Source organism: Lemur catta, chromosome 18, assembly GCF_020740605.2.
Source record: "Lemur catta isolate mLemCat1 chromosome 18, mLemCat1.pri, whole genome shotgun sequence".
Taxonomy (NCBI): domain Eukaryota; kingdom Metazoa; phylum Chordata; class Mammalia; order Primates; family Lemuridae; genus Lemur; species Lemur catta.
In genome coordinates this window covers 16410172-16429389 of record NC_059145.1, presented here as the reverse complement: position 1 = coordinate 16429389, position 19218 = coordinate 16410172, and the positions used below count along the sequence as shown (strand labels likewise).

The 19218-nt window shown below is 36.1% G+C and overlaps 1 protein-coding gene across 2 annotated transcripts in view; it reads left to right on the top strand.

Moving 5' to 3' along the window:
- Positions 1-19218, top strand: part of CNTN6 (contactin 6) — a 278170-nt gene that overhangs the window by 118883 nt on the left and 140069 nt on the right. For both annotated transcript variants that reach the window (XM_045530967.1, XM_045530968.1), the window contains exons 3-4: positions 5838-5964; positions 12200-12375. In XM_045530967.1, coding sequence (XP_045386923.1) covers positions 5838-5964; positions 12200-12375 — 303 coding nt within the window. The remainder of the gene's footprint in view (positions 1-5837; positions 5965-12199; positions 12376-19218) is intronic.

Genomic DNA, 19218 nt, shown 5'->3' with positions numbered 1-19218 from the left:
AGTATACTGTATGAATGTCTACATAGATAAAAGCATAGAAAAATATTTATATAAAAATGAGATCATACCATAATCACTACTTTTTTTTTTTTTTTTTTTTTGAGACAGTCACTTTGTTGCCCTGGCTAGAGTGAGTGCCGTGGTGTCAGCCTAGCTCACAGCAACCTCAAACTCCTGGGCTTAAGTAATCCCCTCCCAAGTAGCTGGGACTACAGGCATGCGCCACCATGCCCGGCTAATTTTTTCTACATATATTTTAGTTGGCCAGCTAATTTGTTTCTGTTTTTAGTAGAGACGGGGTCTCGCTCATGCTCAGGCTGGTCTTGAACTCCTGACCTTGAGGGATCCTCCCACCTCGGCCTCCCAGAGTGCTAGGATTACAGGCGTGAGCCACCACGCCCGGCCCATAGTCACTACTTTTAACATCAAGATTAAATTTTATTTTAGCTTAACAAAAGTAACAATAAAACAAAATAAAAATGAAGAAAAATTTGAACTTCTAATATATAATTTGAAATAACAAAGATTCATACATATATTTTCTAAATGATTCCTCTGAGGTTAAAGGTGCAATGAATACTACAAGAGGTCGGAGTGTTTATGTTTTAAATACAATAATAGTATATGTATATATGTTTTATATACACATATATGTATATATAATCTTTTTGCTATGAAAGACGATATTAGCACTTATATCTATCTAGCTATATTTCCTCCCTCATTTTTCTGTTTATATTATTATGTTTACATTATCCAAGATTGTAATATTCATATTCTGTTCTATAACTATAACTAACACGGTTCTTAAGTATGAGTTTTATGTTTGAATGTATTCAGTGTGCACTCTCATTCCTCCCTCATTCTTGAGATCTGTATGCTGGGGTTTTATGTATTTATTTATTTATTTATTTATTTTTTGAGACAAAGTCTCACTCTGTTCCCTGGGTAGAGTGTAGTGGTGAGATCATAGCTCACTGCAACCTCAAACTCCTGGGCTCAAATAATCTTCCTGCATGGCCCTCCCAAGTAACTGGGACTACAGGCCTGTACCACCACACCTAGCTAATTTTTTTTGTTTTTAGTAGAGACAGGATTTCGCTCTTGCTCAGTCAGGCTGGTCTCCAACTCCTGAGCTCAAGCGATCCTCTCCCTCAGCCTCCCAGAGTGCTAGGATTACAGGTGTGAGCCATGGTGCCCAGTCACTGGTTCATTTTTAACTAAATAGATTTCATTGTTAAGTGATCTCTTTAAGAATAGTCATTCATGTTATTTTTTATATTAATTTTTTCATGTTACCTTCTTTTTTTTGTACAAGAATGTCTGTCAGATGCCATTATACTTGAAAGGCATCCTAAGTGATAATACTCATGTCACTCTTTTCATTCAGAATAGTAGTAGATTTTTCTTCATTATCTTCTGGTATAGGATGCTACTGTTTACAATCAGAGATTAATATGATTTTATTCTTTCACTCTGTTAGATGATTTGCTATTTCAGCCTGATCTTACAAGGTTTTCTTTAACTTTGAAGACCAGTCACTTAACCAGAGCACACATTAGTGCTGAGTGCTCTCTCTGTCAAATGTTCCTGGAATGCAGAGTATTCCTTCAATTTACAGGAATTGATGAGATCTTCTGATACATTTGTTTGATTCTCTAATTCAGTGACATCAAGGGTCTTTATGTTGATCATCTTTATCTATCTTTCTTATTCATTTCCTTTCCCACAATTGCTTTATTATCTGTGCTTTTCCAAATTACATGAGATAATTATAATCATCTCAAATCTTTATATCAGTAATTTGGCTTTCAGTGGGTGTCTGTTTTATTGCTTGACTCTTCTAATTGATTTATTAGCTTTTAAATGATGCCATTTTGATTGCAATTTGTATCTTTACATTTGCAGTCTCCAAATTTTGCCGATTCTATTTTTTGTGCATTTTTTAAATCTTGCCATTATCATGTTATTTTTTAAAATCCATATTCTTATTCTACTGCAAGAAACAATTTTGAGAAACTGCCTAGGTTTCCTGGAGTTATATTTTCTTCTTGATTGGGTATTTTGTCTATCTTTGACATGCCATATTTTTCTCTTTTATTGTTGCAATATATTTGCATAGAGGCTATTCCATTTCTTTTCATATTGTTCATGCTTGAGAAACTGTGTATGTAAAATTCACTTTTTACTTAATAGAGAGAGATGTTTCTTAACTTTCTTTTTATCAGATTTGGGACTTGTTTGTTTTCTCCTTCTTAGCTCCAGTTTGGAGACCAGATATATCATGAGTATCTACATTTTGCAGCATTACATACTGGTAGGATTGAAGGAAGTTCAGCCTTTCTTAGAACACTTGGGGGCTTTTTTTCTATTCTAAGATTTTTTTAATGGATTGTAGCAAGATTACTGGTGGAGGAATGACAGCTGTATCTCATTGGGAGATATGTCACTTTTTTAATGAGCTTCTCAGGTTTTACCAAGTGAGTGAATAGGCATGAAGCTATTAGTGTGCAAAAGAAAATCAGCTTTACTCTTTATATTTCCCAATTTCACCTTTTTCTCTCCAAAAGCCCCTTTCTCTACTCTTCAGTAAGAAGAAGGAAAGATAAATATAGTCCATCCACGTATATACAAATTTGCTTATTTCCATGCGGAGGTTGTAATGAGCGTCTCAGAATGTCATTTCACCAATCTTTCACCAAAATTAGAAAGTCCAGAACTCTTTTACTTCCCTGAGCCTGGCAAGACTCTTCTTACTTAACAGTTGTTTTTATTTTTTCTTTCTTTATTTTGATTATTTTTAAGTCAATGGCATTGAGATAGACCCTCTTTTCTTGCTCAGATGTTGTTACTATCTGTTTGTTTACTTGTTTGTATTTATAATGTCTTGCACATTTCACTAGGTAAGAAAAGCCTGTAATGCATCTTCAATCCACTCTTTCTCCATGAGCCTTTACAGCAACACTAAGATATAAGCTGTGGTATTGCCATTTAGCATCTGAGAAACCAGAGAACCAGAGTGGTTAAGTAGCTTGTCCAGCATTACAGAGTTAGTTACTGACTAAGGCTGGAATTAAAAGTTCTGTCTGTCTGTACTTTTGGGCCAATAATGCAATGTACTGAAATTATAATTTAAGATGAAGTTAATAAAATAATTTATTCTACCTGGGTGCAAATGTTTTAGAAAACTAATGGGATAGAAACAGATCAGAGTGGATGGTAAAATCAATGGAGTGGGAATCAAGAAACCTAAGTTTAATTTCTTACTCTCTGTTAAAACAGATGGTGAATTTGGAAAAAAAAATTTTTCAACTTTCTGGGTTTCAATTTTCTTCTTTGTAATAATAAGGATGGTGATGATGATGATGATGATGATGATGATGGCTGTTACAATTCGATGACTATATAGTTACTTGTTAGTAGGCACAACGTAACACACTTCATTAGAAATATACCATTACATCTCAAAACAATCATATGATGTGCATATTAAATCTGTTTTACTGACAAGGACCCAGAGGATTGCTCAAAGCCACTGAGGCCCATTTGATTCCAAAGCACATGCTCTTAATCACTCTCTCTATTGTCTTTCCAAACCAAGAAGTCTGAGCTGAACGGCCTGCAAAAGATCTTCCACCTTTGAGATTCTCTGGTGCCATGGGTGATATCAGAGGAAATGACTACACTGTCATAGGTCGCTTAAGTACAGTTATTAGAGTTATGGATGGACTTCAAATTAAGGCCTAATATGATCAGGTTTATGCTTTATGTTGTACATTGCACATAAAAACAAACACAGAATTTCACCTTATACATGAGTACTGAGCTCCTCCTCTTCCGCTTCCTTTCCTTTCACAATAATTCAGTCCAGATGCCCTGGAGGGAGGCGAGTGAGGTCGGCAAGGCAAGGGAAGGGCAGTGGTGGCCGGGAGTGGGCGCAGAGCCCAAGCAAGGTGAGAAGGACATGGCCACAGACGGTGGCCTGGCGCAGGGCATCAGAGCCTGGGAAGAGGGAGGAAGGTTCTATTTTCAGGGCAGGGGGGTCAAGCTAGAAGCCCGCAGCCTGGTGTTGGAGGCAAGCACAGGGCGGACAGAGTCTCCGAGGGGAGGGGATTGTTGCAGTGTGAGGCGCTAGATCCTGGGCGATGTAGAAAAGTTATCCGTGTCGGTATGTGGGTGAAAGTGGGAATGGGTGTCAGAACCTGTGCAGGGTGCAGAGGGTGGTGGCAGTAATTGGAGATGAGTTACATAAGAGGGGATTGAACAAATGCATACATACCCTGGAGATAATCGGAGCCAGGGTACTTGCTGTCTGAACAGGGAGTGACAAATACGGACAGAGGACAACTCAACCGTTATGCATCACTTTAGATACACACACACACACACACACACACACACACACACACACACACGCACCAATACACATCCACAGAGAGGGACTCAGAGCAACAGCAGCTCAATAAAAAAATCCAGATCATGGTTTCTAAACACCATTCTCTAATAAAAGAAAAAAAAATGACCACTTCTATGGCTGGGGCAGGAGAAATACAAGATGCTCCTGGAAATACAAGATACTTATACCAGAAAGTAAGGAAGAGTTCAAAGAATGGCAAGGACATGCCAAAGGGCAAACAAGTTAGTTTGAAAGGGCTCCTGCTGACCAAATCAGTGATGATGTGAGCACCAAAATAAATAGTAATGGATTATATAATTCATTTAATAAAATAAGAACCCTTGAATTCGCATGTTAAATAAAGTAGACCATACCGTTAGAAATATATGACTAAAAAAAAAAAAAGAAAAAAGAAATATATGACTAAAATTTTTAAATGTTTGAGCAATGGTATATTTGTATTGTCTAATGTCTCAAACCACAAAATACTAATTACAAAGAAAAACGAAACAAAAAAGAATGACTTTATAGTGTAGAAGTCTGGCAGGCACCACCTTAATCAAATGATCATTTAACTTCAGCAGTAAAGGGCAGATAGTCTTGAGCAGCCACCTGATAGGATGCAATATAAAGAACTTCGTATGCCTGAATCTAATCATAATGAAACAGTGATTTGTTCTCTCTTCTAAGAGGAGGGGAAGGGGGACAGAGGGCAAGACAATGGGATCTGTGTATTCGCTGGCTGGGAGGAGCCTTCTTCATAATGATAATTTTTTTAAAAACCAATTCACTGGTTTTATCAATATTTTTCTACCTTCCTATGGCTTTCATTTTCAGCGTGCAACTCCTACCCCTACAGGAAAGAACCCATGCCCTGCCCTTGGTACCTGACTGCTCAGACGAGCCCAAATTAAATGAAACTTTTCCAAATAACTGCTTTGTAATTTTCAAAGATGTCAGAGTCAGGGAAATCAAGGAAAGACTGGGAAACTGTTCCAGATTGAAGGAGACCAAAAAGATGTAACAATTAAGTGAAACTTGTGATTCTCAACTGGATCCCTTTGATATAAAGGATTTTATTGGGAAAAATGGTGAAATAAGGCCTGAGGATTAGATGCTAGTACTGAATCAATGTTAATTTCTTAATACTGTTGGTTGTATTATGGTTATATAGAAGGATGCTCTATAGTTGTAGGAAATAGAAATTAATTTATTTGGGGTGATTGGGTATTAGTTTGCAGAATTACCCTACGTGGTTCAGAAAAAAAAAATTCTTTGGACCATTTTTGCAACATTTTCTGTAATTTTGAGATTATTTCAAAATACAAGTTGTTTAAAAAATGTGTATCCACTTGATATTTAATATAGACTTGCATTGATAGCAAGGTTCAGTTGTTTTTGTGGTTATTCATTCAGTGACGTTATTCTTTTCTTTTTCCAGGTGATGGACTTTTCAGCCGCCCTATTTTTACTCAGGAGCCAGAAGATGTCATTTTTCCTTTGGATTTATCAAAATCTGAAATCATCTTGAATTGTGCTGCTAGTGGTTACCCTTCACCCCATTATAGGTAAAATCCTACCTCTGGGAGCTGCACTGTTTCGTTATTTTTCATTGAACTAAAACATCCACACGATAAAGTCTTAAAAAGTGCCCTAATTTGAAGTGTACAGCTCAAGGAGTTTTTCCATAGGTATACAGCTATGTGCCCATCATTCAGGTAAAGATATAGACATTTCTCGTACCCAAGGTGTTCTCTAATGCTACTTTTCAGGCAATGTACCCCATCACCACCACCACCTCCAGGTAACCATGATTATGTCTCGTGTGTTATTGATAAGGTTTGCCTAGAACATCTAGTCTTGAAATTGGTGCCATGCAGTGCAATATTGGGGTTAGAAAAATATGTTGATTACAGCTATGTACCCTCTAAGGCAGAAAGAGAATTTTTATTCTGGGTAAATAGGAAAAAAACTGTTTTTGTTTCTCACATATTTTCTGTGGAATAATAGGGAGGAAGAATCAGTACTGTTTTGGTCTGATTTACAAATTGGCGGTAAAGGCAGAATTTGATCCATATTGTGGGTAGAATTCACAAATTCAAAAATATATGCATGTAAAAATTATACATGGGTAAATAATAAGGATAATTTGTTGGTAAAAATTGCATATGCAGTATGAATACAGGAAAAGACAAAATAAATATTAAAATAACTTTTGAAGCTTTGAGTTTTAAAATAATTTTTTAAAAGTCTTAATTTTTAGATGTAAAGTCAAAATGACACACACACAAAGTAGCAATTTCAGTCCATTTTGGAAAAATAAGCTGGTTTTGCTTAATTTTATTTTGCAGTAAAAATACCGTATTTATGTGAATAATTACTTTGATCTTAAAGTTATCTAGATTAATTAGGTAAATGACTAAAATACACAAAGCTAAAGACAACTCTGCTTTATTCTGTATTTTGTTGAACTAACTTAAGCATCTTCTTTCTACTTACAACAAAAGAGCTGAATATGTAGGGCTTCTCATTACACTTACTACAGCTCCCCTGTTTTTAGATTATCCAAACCAATTCAACTCATCTGTTAGAGGAAGATCATTCACTTTACAAATTGGTTCACTCCATTCAGGGTTTGTTGGTTTGTTAGTTTTCCTTAAGTGATGAGCTGTCTTATTTAATGTAACATATGGCTAAATATATAAAAATCTGATTAACACATTTATCAGGATCACTTATACTTAAAGCTGTTATTTTATTTTTGAGAGCTAATTTGACTGATCATTAGGACTGGTAGGGTTTGTTAGAGAAGAGAAAGATTATATGAATCCCTATAAAAATTTTTTAAAAGTTTGTTAAATATAAGTGACATAAAAATAAATCATGTACTTATATAAAAATCTATCTATTGGTTTTTAACAAGTATGAAGACACAAAATAATGGTTCTCAAGACAATTTGCTAATCGGTTGTATCTGTGAAGAAATACACAGAATGAAGACTATAATTTCTAATGTTATTAAATGGCTTGTGTTTCTAAGATACTTGTAATCTAGGGGGCTAAAGACGAGTAATTTAGCTTCTTCTTTCCAACCCCCATAAGCTGGTTTAGCTCATCTCTGATATTACATTACAAAATACTCATAGGCAAGAGGCTTTGGGAAGAGAGTGAGAAAAGAATTAAGTTTTTAATGTTTAAATGTCAAACTCAGACACAATTTTATTGATAATAAAGCAAAGGGCAGAGATATTTCAGATAATGTGCATTAGCAATGAAATGGGAAATTTTAGTTTCAATATGACCCTTTCTAACTTAAATTTTATTTTAAAAAAAAAAACCTAATGGCCATATGCACTTTAAATTGTGTGTGTGTGTGTGTGTGTGTGTGTGTGTGCATGTGTGTGTGTGTGTGTGTCCTAGAGGGAAAATCTTCAGGATTCACAGCTGCTAACATTATTTGAGGTTATCTGGGCACAGTGTGAAGCAATGCAAAGAACCTTGTCTTAGAACCAAGAGTTATCATTACTAGTCACAGCTCTGTCATTCCTTGGAATAATCATTTCTCTCTCCTGGTATGAGCTTCCTTAATCATAAAATGAGGGCGTGCTTGATTTTAAGATCTGTTTTCTTTCTTTTAGTGAATTCCATATAGCAAATGAAATCTCATAGAGAAAAGTAAGCAATATTAAAAGCAGAACTTTGGAAGCAGCCTAAAAGCACCTTAGCTAAAGTCACTTCCCGTGAAATAAACACCATCCCAAACAGGAGTTCAGTGACAGCAAGAAGACACAGAAATGAGGCAAGTCTAGACAAAAGCTTTCCCATGGAAAGCATTACCCTTTATTTTTTCAAAGACTAGGCAACACATGAGAATGTAAAGTCCAGCCCGGAAGACTTGCGAAGGGAAAAGAAATGGGTTACCCAAACATGGTGCTTGGCAAGGATTGCTCATACCTAGAAAGTCTAGGAAAATCAGATAGCAATGAACTTAGTTCCATCCCAGAATATATATTTTATTTGGGAAAATGAAGTAACACACACATAAATTCATAAATTATTTCTATATAGGATATACTCACTATCAGAAAAGCACTTTGAATACCATAGAGGATTTCTGACACATCTCGTCTCTACCTGATCACCAGAGGAGACTCCTTTCTGTAATTCAGTCTACTCTGCTCTAGTCATGAAGACAACCTTAAGTCTGGAGAAGCTCTAGGCCTCTGAGGAAAAATCATAATAGTAGTCCTTCTGCCCTTCTATCTTTTGTGTTCATTTCCCCACTCAATCGTCTTAACAACCCCATGAGATAAAGCAAAATATATGTGATTGTACAAATTTTATAATTGATGGAAATGACTTCGGGAGAAATCAGATGATTTGTCCAAGGACATACAGCAAAGGAATGTCAAAGGTAGGACTAGGACTCTTCCCACAGGTGCAATGGTCTCAAATTCGGTGTATATTACAATCAGCCGGAGAGACTTAAAATTTAGTTTTTGTTGGTTCCCTGGAGAAGTCTGGGGATGGGCTCAGAAATAAGCCAGGTACAGAGAGACAAATACCATATGACCTCACTTATAGGTGGAATCCAAAAATTTGAACTCATAGAGATAGAAAGCTGAATAGCGGTTACCAGAGGCTGGGGGAGGGGCAGAAAGGGAAAGTGGGACTTTGGTCAAAAGACATAGTTACAGTTAAGCAGGAGGAGTAAGTTCTGTTGTTCTATTGCGAGGCAAAGGGACTATAGTTAATAATAATGTATTGTGTATTTTAAAATAGCTAGAATAGAAGATTTTGAATATTCTCACCACAAAGAAATGATAAATGTTTGAGATGATGACTATGCTAAATATCCTGATTTGATCATTACAAAATGTACACATCTATGGAAACATTATATTATTATTCCCTACAAATATGTACAATCATTATTTGTCAATTAAAAATAAAATAAAACTTTCTAAAAAAGAGAAATAGATACTTTCATCAAGCACACCATGTTCTTGTAAAGCAAGGCCCAGTTTTGAAAAAACTTACCAACATGCACACACACACACACACATGCACGCACATTATGAAAAAACAGCAAACACACACAGTCCCCAGCCATTATATTCTAGACACAGGGCTGAACTACTTAATAGTGAAGGATGTCCCCCATCAAAAGGTCAAGATTTTAGTTCATATCCATTATATTTTCTGGAACTAATATCATATTAATTCAGATGATGCTTAAAATGATCATTTAAAACATAATTCTTAGTTTGCATCATAGGAAAAAATTCCGGAGTATGCAATGCTATCAGTAACATGTGCATGGCAATCATTTGAATTCATTAATACTGTTTCTCCATTGATTTAAACATATTAATTAGGACAGAGCCCACACCAGGAGTTGAACCCCTGATCTATATGCGCAGTTTAATAATCATTGTACCATAGTGATCAGCATGATTATGGGGATACTGTGAAAAATTCATTTGCTGCAGCTAAGCCAACAACTTTGAATTTGTGTTGAAAAACAATTACTGAGCTTAATTAGGAGCATGTAATGATGACAGCAGTTATTTCAGTGATTGATTCCAAAATTAAAGAGAGCTGGCAAACTAAGTATGGTATATCCTTTGCTTTGAAAATGATAGGGAACATGGAGGTCCAAAGATCGTGCCCTGTAAGCAAATTATGAAAGAGAGTATCACAGTCCTGGCAAGGAAAATACTGGCATCTTGAGACTGGCCTGAAGAAAGAAAAGTTTGTTTTTTTTTTTTTCCTTTCTCTCACCCTAATATTGAAAATAAGAAACAGTCTATACAAATTCCTTTAGGGAAAAAAAATGGCAGAAAATCCAGGCAAATGAAATGTACTCTTTGACTTCTATCTTTCAACTTCCTTTCATTAAAAAGAAGCTGAGGTGCACAGGAAATGACTAAATAATTTAAAAGTAACAGAGTTAGTTCAAAACCTCTGATTGATTTGACATTTGATCTATCACTTCACATCTTTAAGCAGTTAGAGGACTACCTAAGTCTATATATTCTTTTCTACTTTGGTAGGCATTTGTCAGACTCTCCCCATGGGATATTTGAGGATGCTCCTAAAAAAATCAATGACATTTGAATTAATTCTGTAACATGTCATTCATTTCTTACAATCAGCCACCCCCTCCAACATATTTTTAATATGAATTAAGTATGAAGGGGAGAATCTTGGCAAAGCTGGCATAGACCCTAAAATACATGGTTTGGAAATTGGCTGTATTCCATAGGAAGAGGCCATTTACTTGTTTTTCTAAGAGGTTCAGGACACTCCACCCCAAAATATGGTACTTTGGCATTTGAGAAAATGCCAATTAGGAAGGTCACTCTCACCTTCCCCTTGTTCTTCTTCCCTGAAGCAGGTCATAAACAATTCATTCCAGAGGTTCTCTTCCTATACCCAGAGGAAAGGAACATCCTTATCCCCCTGGAAGACACAAAGACACCAAGAAGAATCTGAATGAGCAAGCTTTGATAAGTTTCCCCCAATTTATTACCATTAGATCATACCACCTTTGTCCAATCATACTTCTACATGACTATCTGTTCTTCATCAAAACCAGCATAAAAATCCACAGGTTTCCCTGTTTCTTTGGATCTTTGATTCTGAAGACCCTCATATCATGTAAAACTTATATTAAATAAATTTGTGTGTTTTTCTCTTATTAACCTGCCTTTTGTTATAGAGGCCTTGGCCATGAACCTAGCAATGGGTGAGAAAAGATATATCTCCATGCCTACAACTGGTTGTCATTATTCAATATTTTTTTCTCTTTTTCCCCTTATAAATCCTTCATTGGAATATTCAGTATTTTTCAATGTCTGTTTTCCTAAATGGTTCATATGACTATGCACAACTTGTGACCTAGGGATGTATCTCATTAAATATGCGAGATTCCTACTTCAAAATGTTTAGAGACTTTGAGTTGGGAGGTAAAAGGCAAAGGAAGTGGGTTTGTTAGAGATGATTACTGGGTATGTATTTGTCTTAAAATATCCAAATAAAACTTCTAAAACTACTTACGATTCTCTGAAAATAAATATAACTCTAAGGCCCTTCAGCTAGTTAATTCACGTACTAAAAGATTGTTGACTAATAGCTAAGCCAAAAGACTTTTGCTTCCTAAAATAAAAACCTTTCAAACAGCATTTGTTTTGCTGAAGTATAATTTTAGTTTGGCATTTCCAAGTACTGTTGAAATATTTTCAACATGATTAATTTTCCAAGTAACAGACTAACAGAGACAATCATGTTCTAAAGCAGTCAGGTTATTATTATCGTTTTGTTTTCAGCCTCGAATTGGCATTGTAAAATTTTTGTTGCCATTCTTTGTGCCATTTGTGATATACCCTTCTTGGATTTCTGTCTTTAAATCACTTGTGGCATTCAATTCTGAAGTATCAGTTGTGGGTGTTCAGGTACAGTATGTGTTATTTGAAAATGTGCTAAAGGGATAGGATGGCAGGTATTACTGACTGAATGTCTAATTTTTATTTCTCATTTCAAGAGTTCTTTTGTCTCTTTCTATACATTTGTGTGAATATTTGCAACATGTAAAGAGGAGGACTTTCAAATAATCTAAACATTGGCATCACTGAACTCATCAAGACAGTTATTGTTGGTAAAACTGGTGGGATTATCTCTACATGTAACCGTGTCTTTTTTTTTTTTAATACTTGCAGGAACTAAAAGTGCATGATGTTTAAGACAAAGAGCAATTGACTCTGTATATTATAAGTGTAATTTGATTTTTTTCCCTTAAAGGTGGAAGCTAAATGGCACAGATATTGATTTTACCATGAGTTACCACTACAGATTGGATGGAGGCAGTTTGGCAATCAGTAGCCCCCACACAGATCAAGATATTGGTACATACCAGTGCCTGGCCACCAATCTTCTGGGGACAATTCTAAGTCGGAAGGCGAAGCTCCAGTTTGCATGTGAGTTTTTTTTGGGGGGAATCTATACTCTATGCCTCTGGGAATATAATATTATTATGATACACATATTTTAAAATTGAACTTTTCCAACAATCTGATCTTTGAGAATGAATATAATTTTATAGAGGTAAAAAGTTTTGACAATGTGCATTTTGTGAATCTAGACTCCTGGGGATAATAGGAAATTGTTTCAAAAAAAATCAATGTTATTCCATTTTAGGAATTATTTTTAGAGTCATCTCTAAAAATTATTTTTAGAATCATCTCTAAAAATTCCAGATATAAATATTAAGATAAAGACATATGACAAAGTACTATTTTTCTGCCTTTTGCGTTGGCTATTACTGTGCAGAGCACAGGAAGAAAAAATTGGGGCCAGAGATGTCATTTGGGGGAGGTGGGTGTTCTCCCAAGAAAAGCGATCATGCACCCACAGTTTGATGTAGGTGGAAATAAAGTGGTTGCCAAAGGCAGGCTTTATATTAACTGTAACAATGTCCAGCTGCATCACATAAATGTCATCCAAGTAATTACCTTGGTGACATTTGGGGACATTAGCAGATGAACAATAGACATACTGCCTCTAATATCCTTTGTATATACTGTTTCCAAGGACTGAAATGTTTCATATTGAATCCAGCAAAACCCTTGTTGGAGAGTAATTATATCTGCTGATGTGGATAAAGTAGAAGGCTTGCATTTCTCCCTTTGCACTGCCTCCTGTGCCCCAGAGGATCTATCAGGGAGCCAAAAAGTTAGCACCTACACCTGCAGGGCTCGTGGAAATCTCTATGCTGTCTGTTACTTTGAAAAAGTAATTTTTCTGAAATTTTATTAATAAAAATATGCCCAGGCCGGGCATGGTGGCTCATGCCTGTAATCCCAGCCCTCTGGGAGGCCAAGGCAGGTGGATCGCTCAAGGTCAGGAGTTCGAGAACAGCCTGAGCAAGAGCGAGACCCCGTCTCTACTAAAAATAGAAAGAAAATTATCTGGCCAACTAAAATATATATATATAGAAAAAATTAGCAGGGCATGGTGGCACATGCCTGTAGTCCCAGCTACTCGGGAGGCTGAGGCAGTAGGATCGTTTAATCCCAGGAGTTTGAGGTTGCTGTGAGCTAGGCTGACGCCACGGCACTCACTCTACCCCGGGCAACAAAGCGAGACTGTCTCAAAAAAAAATTAAAAAATAAAAATAAAATAAATAAATATATGCCCAAAGCTCATCTAGTGAAATTACTTTAGTCACCAGCAGATATATGAATTAATAATTAGATCAGGTTCTCATTGCAAGTCTTGTGTTCCAAGGGTTATGCTACACCAGGGACCCCTTGGTGTACACACAGTTCCCCCTATGTTGACCATTTTGAGATGGCTTTGTTTCTGGTTTTATAAAAATATATATACACGTACACATACGTACATATATACACACATACACACACAAATACATTGCTAATTGTATCTGAATGTATTTGTATCTGTGGAAATAAAAAGGAGAATGTAGAGAATTGTGGATCTAAATGGATTATGGATAGAGGCTGGTGACTGCTTTGACACTTAGGTTAAAGATAATTATAACACTTGATTTCTGCATTTCAGCTAACACCATCACTTGGGAAACTAATAGGGAACAAAATAATACAGAAATTTATTAATATGTTACAGAAAAAGATTGTTTCAGAGACTGAATGATTCTGCTACAATAATTATTTATTTCTCTGCTTGGATAGCAGATAACCCTAGAAGATATATATGATTTAAATCAGATTCCATAATAATAAATTTGACTCTCTGGTAAGGCAAACTCCATACAGTGTATTTATTTGCTATACCCTTGAGTTTCTCTAGAGTTATGGATTCTATCCGTTCTTGAAAACAACTGAACATCTCCATCTCAAATTAATGCACGCTGCTTTATATAACCATACATTTTTTCTTCTATGTTCCTCACTTTTTAACAAAAGTATGTTGTAAAATTTCCTACATTATTATATCTCACATTTTGTTCTGCTTTTAAAAATACTTGCAACTAGAAGTTTCCCTAGTTAAAACACATTTTGTCTTTGCCCAAAAGAGAGAAGTTTCAATTAAGAAGAAATCGTATGCTTTCATTTGGCCAAATAGGAGAAATCAATTTTTCTGTCCTTGCTGACTTTCCTGTCTCTTCATAAAATTTTCCTCCTTTTGGGCTGAAGGAGTATAACCGTTGATCCTTAAAAGCATTTCTATTACTATTCATGCAGAAAGTAAAATGGCCGGTATCCATTAACTGAGGTTTCTTCTGCAAAGTTTAAAGGATCTTAGGCTCTAAGTCTCACATTTGAAAAAATAAAAACAAGAACCACAGCATTTTGCCCTTTCTGTCCAGTACCTACAGTGGTGCCATATCCACAATGTTTCCTAGGATCTCCGGGGAGAAATTTGCTAGAGTGTGAAAACAGAAAAAGTAGAGTCAAAATGCAAGTCTCTAACCAAACGGAAGGTTCCTAAAGTACATGAACTATTTAACACTTCTTCATTTAAGTTTTCATTCTTCACCACCTCCTTTATAAATTCTCACCAATGTCCATTTTGGTAAAAATGTCCTTTGGTAAGATAACAATGAAAATGAAATGCTGAGATATTTAAATATAGACAAATCTGAGTTCAAATTCTATCTCTGGCAAGTATTTAGCAGCATGAAATTAGAAAACCTCGTAACATGAAGCCTTTCTTAAGGAATTTAAAGAATGAAAATTACAGCCCTATCCACCCTATAGGACAATGACATGGATTAACTGAGATAATGAATGCGAAGTCCTTTCTCAACTGGGACAAACATCTACATCTTTCAAACTGCTACAGCTTCTCATAGAAAACTCTTCTAGTTTGCATTTTTAAACTTTCTTCAGACCAGTTTCTTGTCCTCTTGTTTTCAAGTTTTTTAGGTGCTTTGGCACATATTATCTCTCTTGAACTGGCCGAAAATCTAGGAGGAAGATGCTGTTGTTCCCGTTTTATAGATTAGAAGCCTGAGGTTCTAATCTAGATTGGAGCTTTCTTAAGGTACATTGTTAGAGAACAAGTTGGAGCTTGAATATTCAAAAAAAAAAACAAAAAAAAAACAAAGAGTTCAGACTCTAAAACTTATGGGCTTCATGTTAGAGTGCTGAGTCCTTCTCAAACACTGCCCACCCAAATCTTGTGGGCCTTTTTTCTTTATTTCATTTGCTGTTAGCACAATTATTATCTATATAATAAATGATATCTGCAGGTAAGGTTCACAATAAATCTGGTGGGAGGTACTGGTGGAGCCCTGTCCAAATTCCCTTTAAAAATTGACATACCCATTCCCAGCTATTAATGCCAATGGATGCCCCTTTTCTGCATTTCATGCCCTAGACCTCCCCGTGGGATCAGACTGAAACTAGACAACAGCTGAGACACCTTATTGCTTAGCTCCTTCCCTTGCTCTCTCCTGCTCTCCTTCCTGCCTTTCTTCTGAGAATGCATGCTCAATAAATCATATGCACTTGAATCCCTGCCTCAGGCTCTGCTTCTAAGGAACCTGAAGTAGGACAGACACCAAACACTTAATGGGAGATATTTGGTCTACTTATTGATAGAAAAAAATGGGTCCTGTATCCCCCTCATACAAACTTCAATAGATAAGAACAAAGCTAGGAATCAAAATAAAAATGTGTCAGCTCCTTTGCTGCCGAGCTGTTGGAAGTCCATTGTATAGTGTCACTTTGACCTTCAGAACAAATGGACTCATGAACAGCCTTTCAGAACCTAACATGTCCATGGGAGAGATGCTGCAGGTACATACCTCTAGAGGGTTGATGGCTTTTGTTTGTCACTTTTATCCCAGTGTTTAGCAATCCAAAAGCACACTCCAAGTTTATTTTAGACACAGCCTGTATACCCTGCTTCATCATGAATCATCCCACCATGAAACCATCCTGAAATGTGGCCTGTGTATAAGAAAACTAACTATTAAGAAATATGCTTCTAAATCAAATCTGTCTTTAACCAGCTAGGCGACCGAGACAAGCCATTCACCCCTCAGCACTTATTAAATGTATGTTTAGAATTATTTGATTACAAAAGTCCCTTTCAGCTCTTCAGAATAGGACTCTGTCCAAATACTCAGTTAGATTCTAATTTAAGTTACTCTTTCTTTCCCTCACCCAAACTCAACCCTAAAGCAAATTCAGCAGGTGTCTAGTCACCAAAGTCTTCTCTTGCCACCCTGGCCTTCTTGAATGATAAAACCAGTCTGACTTTTTAAGTCACTTCTAGCTGCTTTGAGTTTCTTTTATTTCTCAAGGATTTTGGTGGTAAAGGTTGCATGTAGACTTCTTCCTTTTCTATGTATGTTAATGAATTAGTCTGTACTTGTGTGAGAGAACATCGCATCTGTCATTGCTGTTTAAAAATGTCATCCTTGAGAAGATGAGATAGGTGTTTTGAAAGAAGCCTATGATATCACTAAGCTGAATTTCTTGGAAGCTCTTACAATATAGAACTCTACCAATGAAAAGATAAACATTTAGGATAAAAGGTAGTCATGAATGCAACCTTTTTCTCTTGCATTATTTAATATTTAATCACAGATACCATTTCAAATAAGTGTGTTCCACTACTGCAGAAGGAAAGACAGCTAGAGTGGGACCTGCTAATTGACCGTTCATTTATTCATCCTCCAAGCAACCATAGAACACCTAATTTATATGCATCAAGCACTGTGCTTGGTCCTGAAAATTAAATGGTAGGTAGGAAACAGCTACTTCCTGTCTTCACAGAGCAGACAGGTGAAACCTTAAGTATAATTTTTTTAAAAAAGAAGTAGAAAAGAAATCGCTAGCACTTACACAGTATAAATTATGTGGCAGGCATTGTTCCAAACTCTTCATGTAAATTAACTCAATTGATTCTCACAATAATCCTCTGAGAGTATCACAATCCCCGCTTTCAGATGAGCAGATTGAGACATAGAAGAAGGAGCTAACCTGCCTAAAATCCCACACGGTAGTGGCAGAGTCAGTATTCCAATCCAGGCAGCTGGAGTAAAGAGTCCATGCTCTTACCACCTACTGCACTGCCCCCCAAAAGCATCAAGCAAAGTGGGAGAGGTGAACTTCACCTGTAATGGGGTGCAGCCCAGAGTGAGAAGTAGTGAAATTTGTCTGGATTGGAGAAAGAGCAAGGAAAGGTTTCCAAAGGAAATGAGGCTCTCATTGAGCTTTGAAATATGGCTTTGTGTTCCAGACACAGAAAGTGGGTGGCAGAGAACATGCAGGTTGGAAGGACAGAAAGAGGATATGCAGATGTGTGAACAATCTTCCAGTACTTAAGAAAGTGTGAGGAGGTGAGCAAAAGACAGACGAGGCAGGCTTACTGGAATGCAGAAGGCTGGGTTTAAGAAGTGACTGGTTTTCTGTGTTGAGGCTGGAAAATAATTTGGAGGCACTTATAGGAAGCCCTTTATATCCATCCAAGCTTAATTTTTAAATGATGGGAGAATGAGCGATATTATGAGATACCAAAGAAACACTCCAAAACTCATCATAGTGCCATATTTAACACGGAAGATGACATTGTGCACAAGTGTTACTTCATGTGTAAAATGGGGGTGCCAATATTACCCATTTCAACTAGAGTTACCATGAGGACCAAATCCTTACCATATGTAGAGTAGAGGGCAAGAGCAATGGACAGATCGGCGTGAGCTAACTATGGAGGGATAGTGAGGAACTTGGCTGTACATCTATTAATAGGTCAAGTTTTGTATTTCGCTATTTATCCTAAGAGCAATGGAACCCATTCTGAATGATCTAAGGATGTTGAAGTTGTTTATAAAATGTAGTTGAAATGCCACATACTTTTTCCTTAAAAATGTTAGTCTGACACATTAATGATGTTATTAATATTATTAAAACCACAGTACACATTGGGGTTTTCCAAAACTCAATTCTTAAAATAACTGATCAGATGGGGTAAAGAATTCTTTCTCCACATCACAGGATTGACTTTAAATGATGCAAGGTTAAAATGCAATAATAATGTATTTCAAAGGGCTATAAACATGTAGGCCTTTACAATCACTGTAATTTTTTTCCAGAGGAATGCAAAGAGTTTTATACCTGCCAGCTGTTCGTCTTTATTCTCTACCTGTAAGCTATTCTGAACTGGAGAAGTTCAAGGCAGGACAACTATGTTACTTGCCCAGGGTTACCCAGCCTACAGCAGATCCAGAAGTTCTTACATCTCCATCTTGAAACAGTTTTTTAGATATGCATTTATTTTACTGATAGAGGAAATAAAACAATTCTCATAAATTAAAAACCATAGTTCACAGCACAACAAAAAAGGTAAAAGTCATAAGATAAATGTCTTTGACTCCTTACAGAAGGATTTCTAAGATTTATGTATTTGAAGGTGACATATATTTTTGTTTCTATGTTTTGGGCAGGGTCTTTATAAGTAAGGAAAAAAAACACCCTCACGTTAAGAAATAAATTTTAAAAGCTTCATGGGCACTGATTAGTTCCAAACGTATTTAAAATTCTTTCATATATAAGAAATGCAAAAATAGTTATACATGATCCTGATGATATGATGATAAAGTACATTTATATCTTAAAAAGAAATTAAGACCCAAGGGAAGAAGTTTTAAAAATAACACTTAAAATGCATTTAGAAATTGTAAAGTCCCTGATCATTTTGAAGTGTGTATTAAGTGGATAATGCATATCTAATTATAAATGAAAGTGCAAAATGGCTTGTAACCTTTTTTGTATATTGGAAAAGAACTAGCTAAACAAAATTCATGAAGAAATACTTTTTCTTTAATT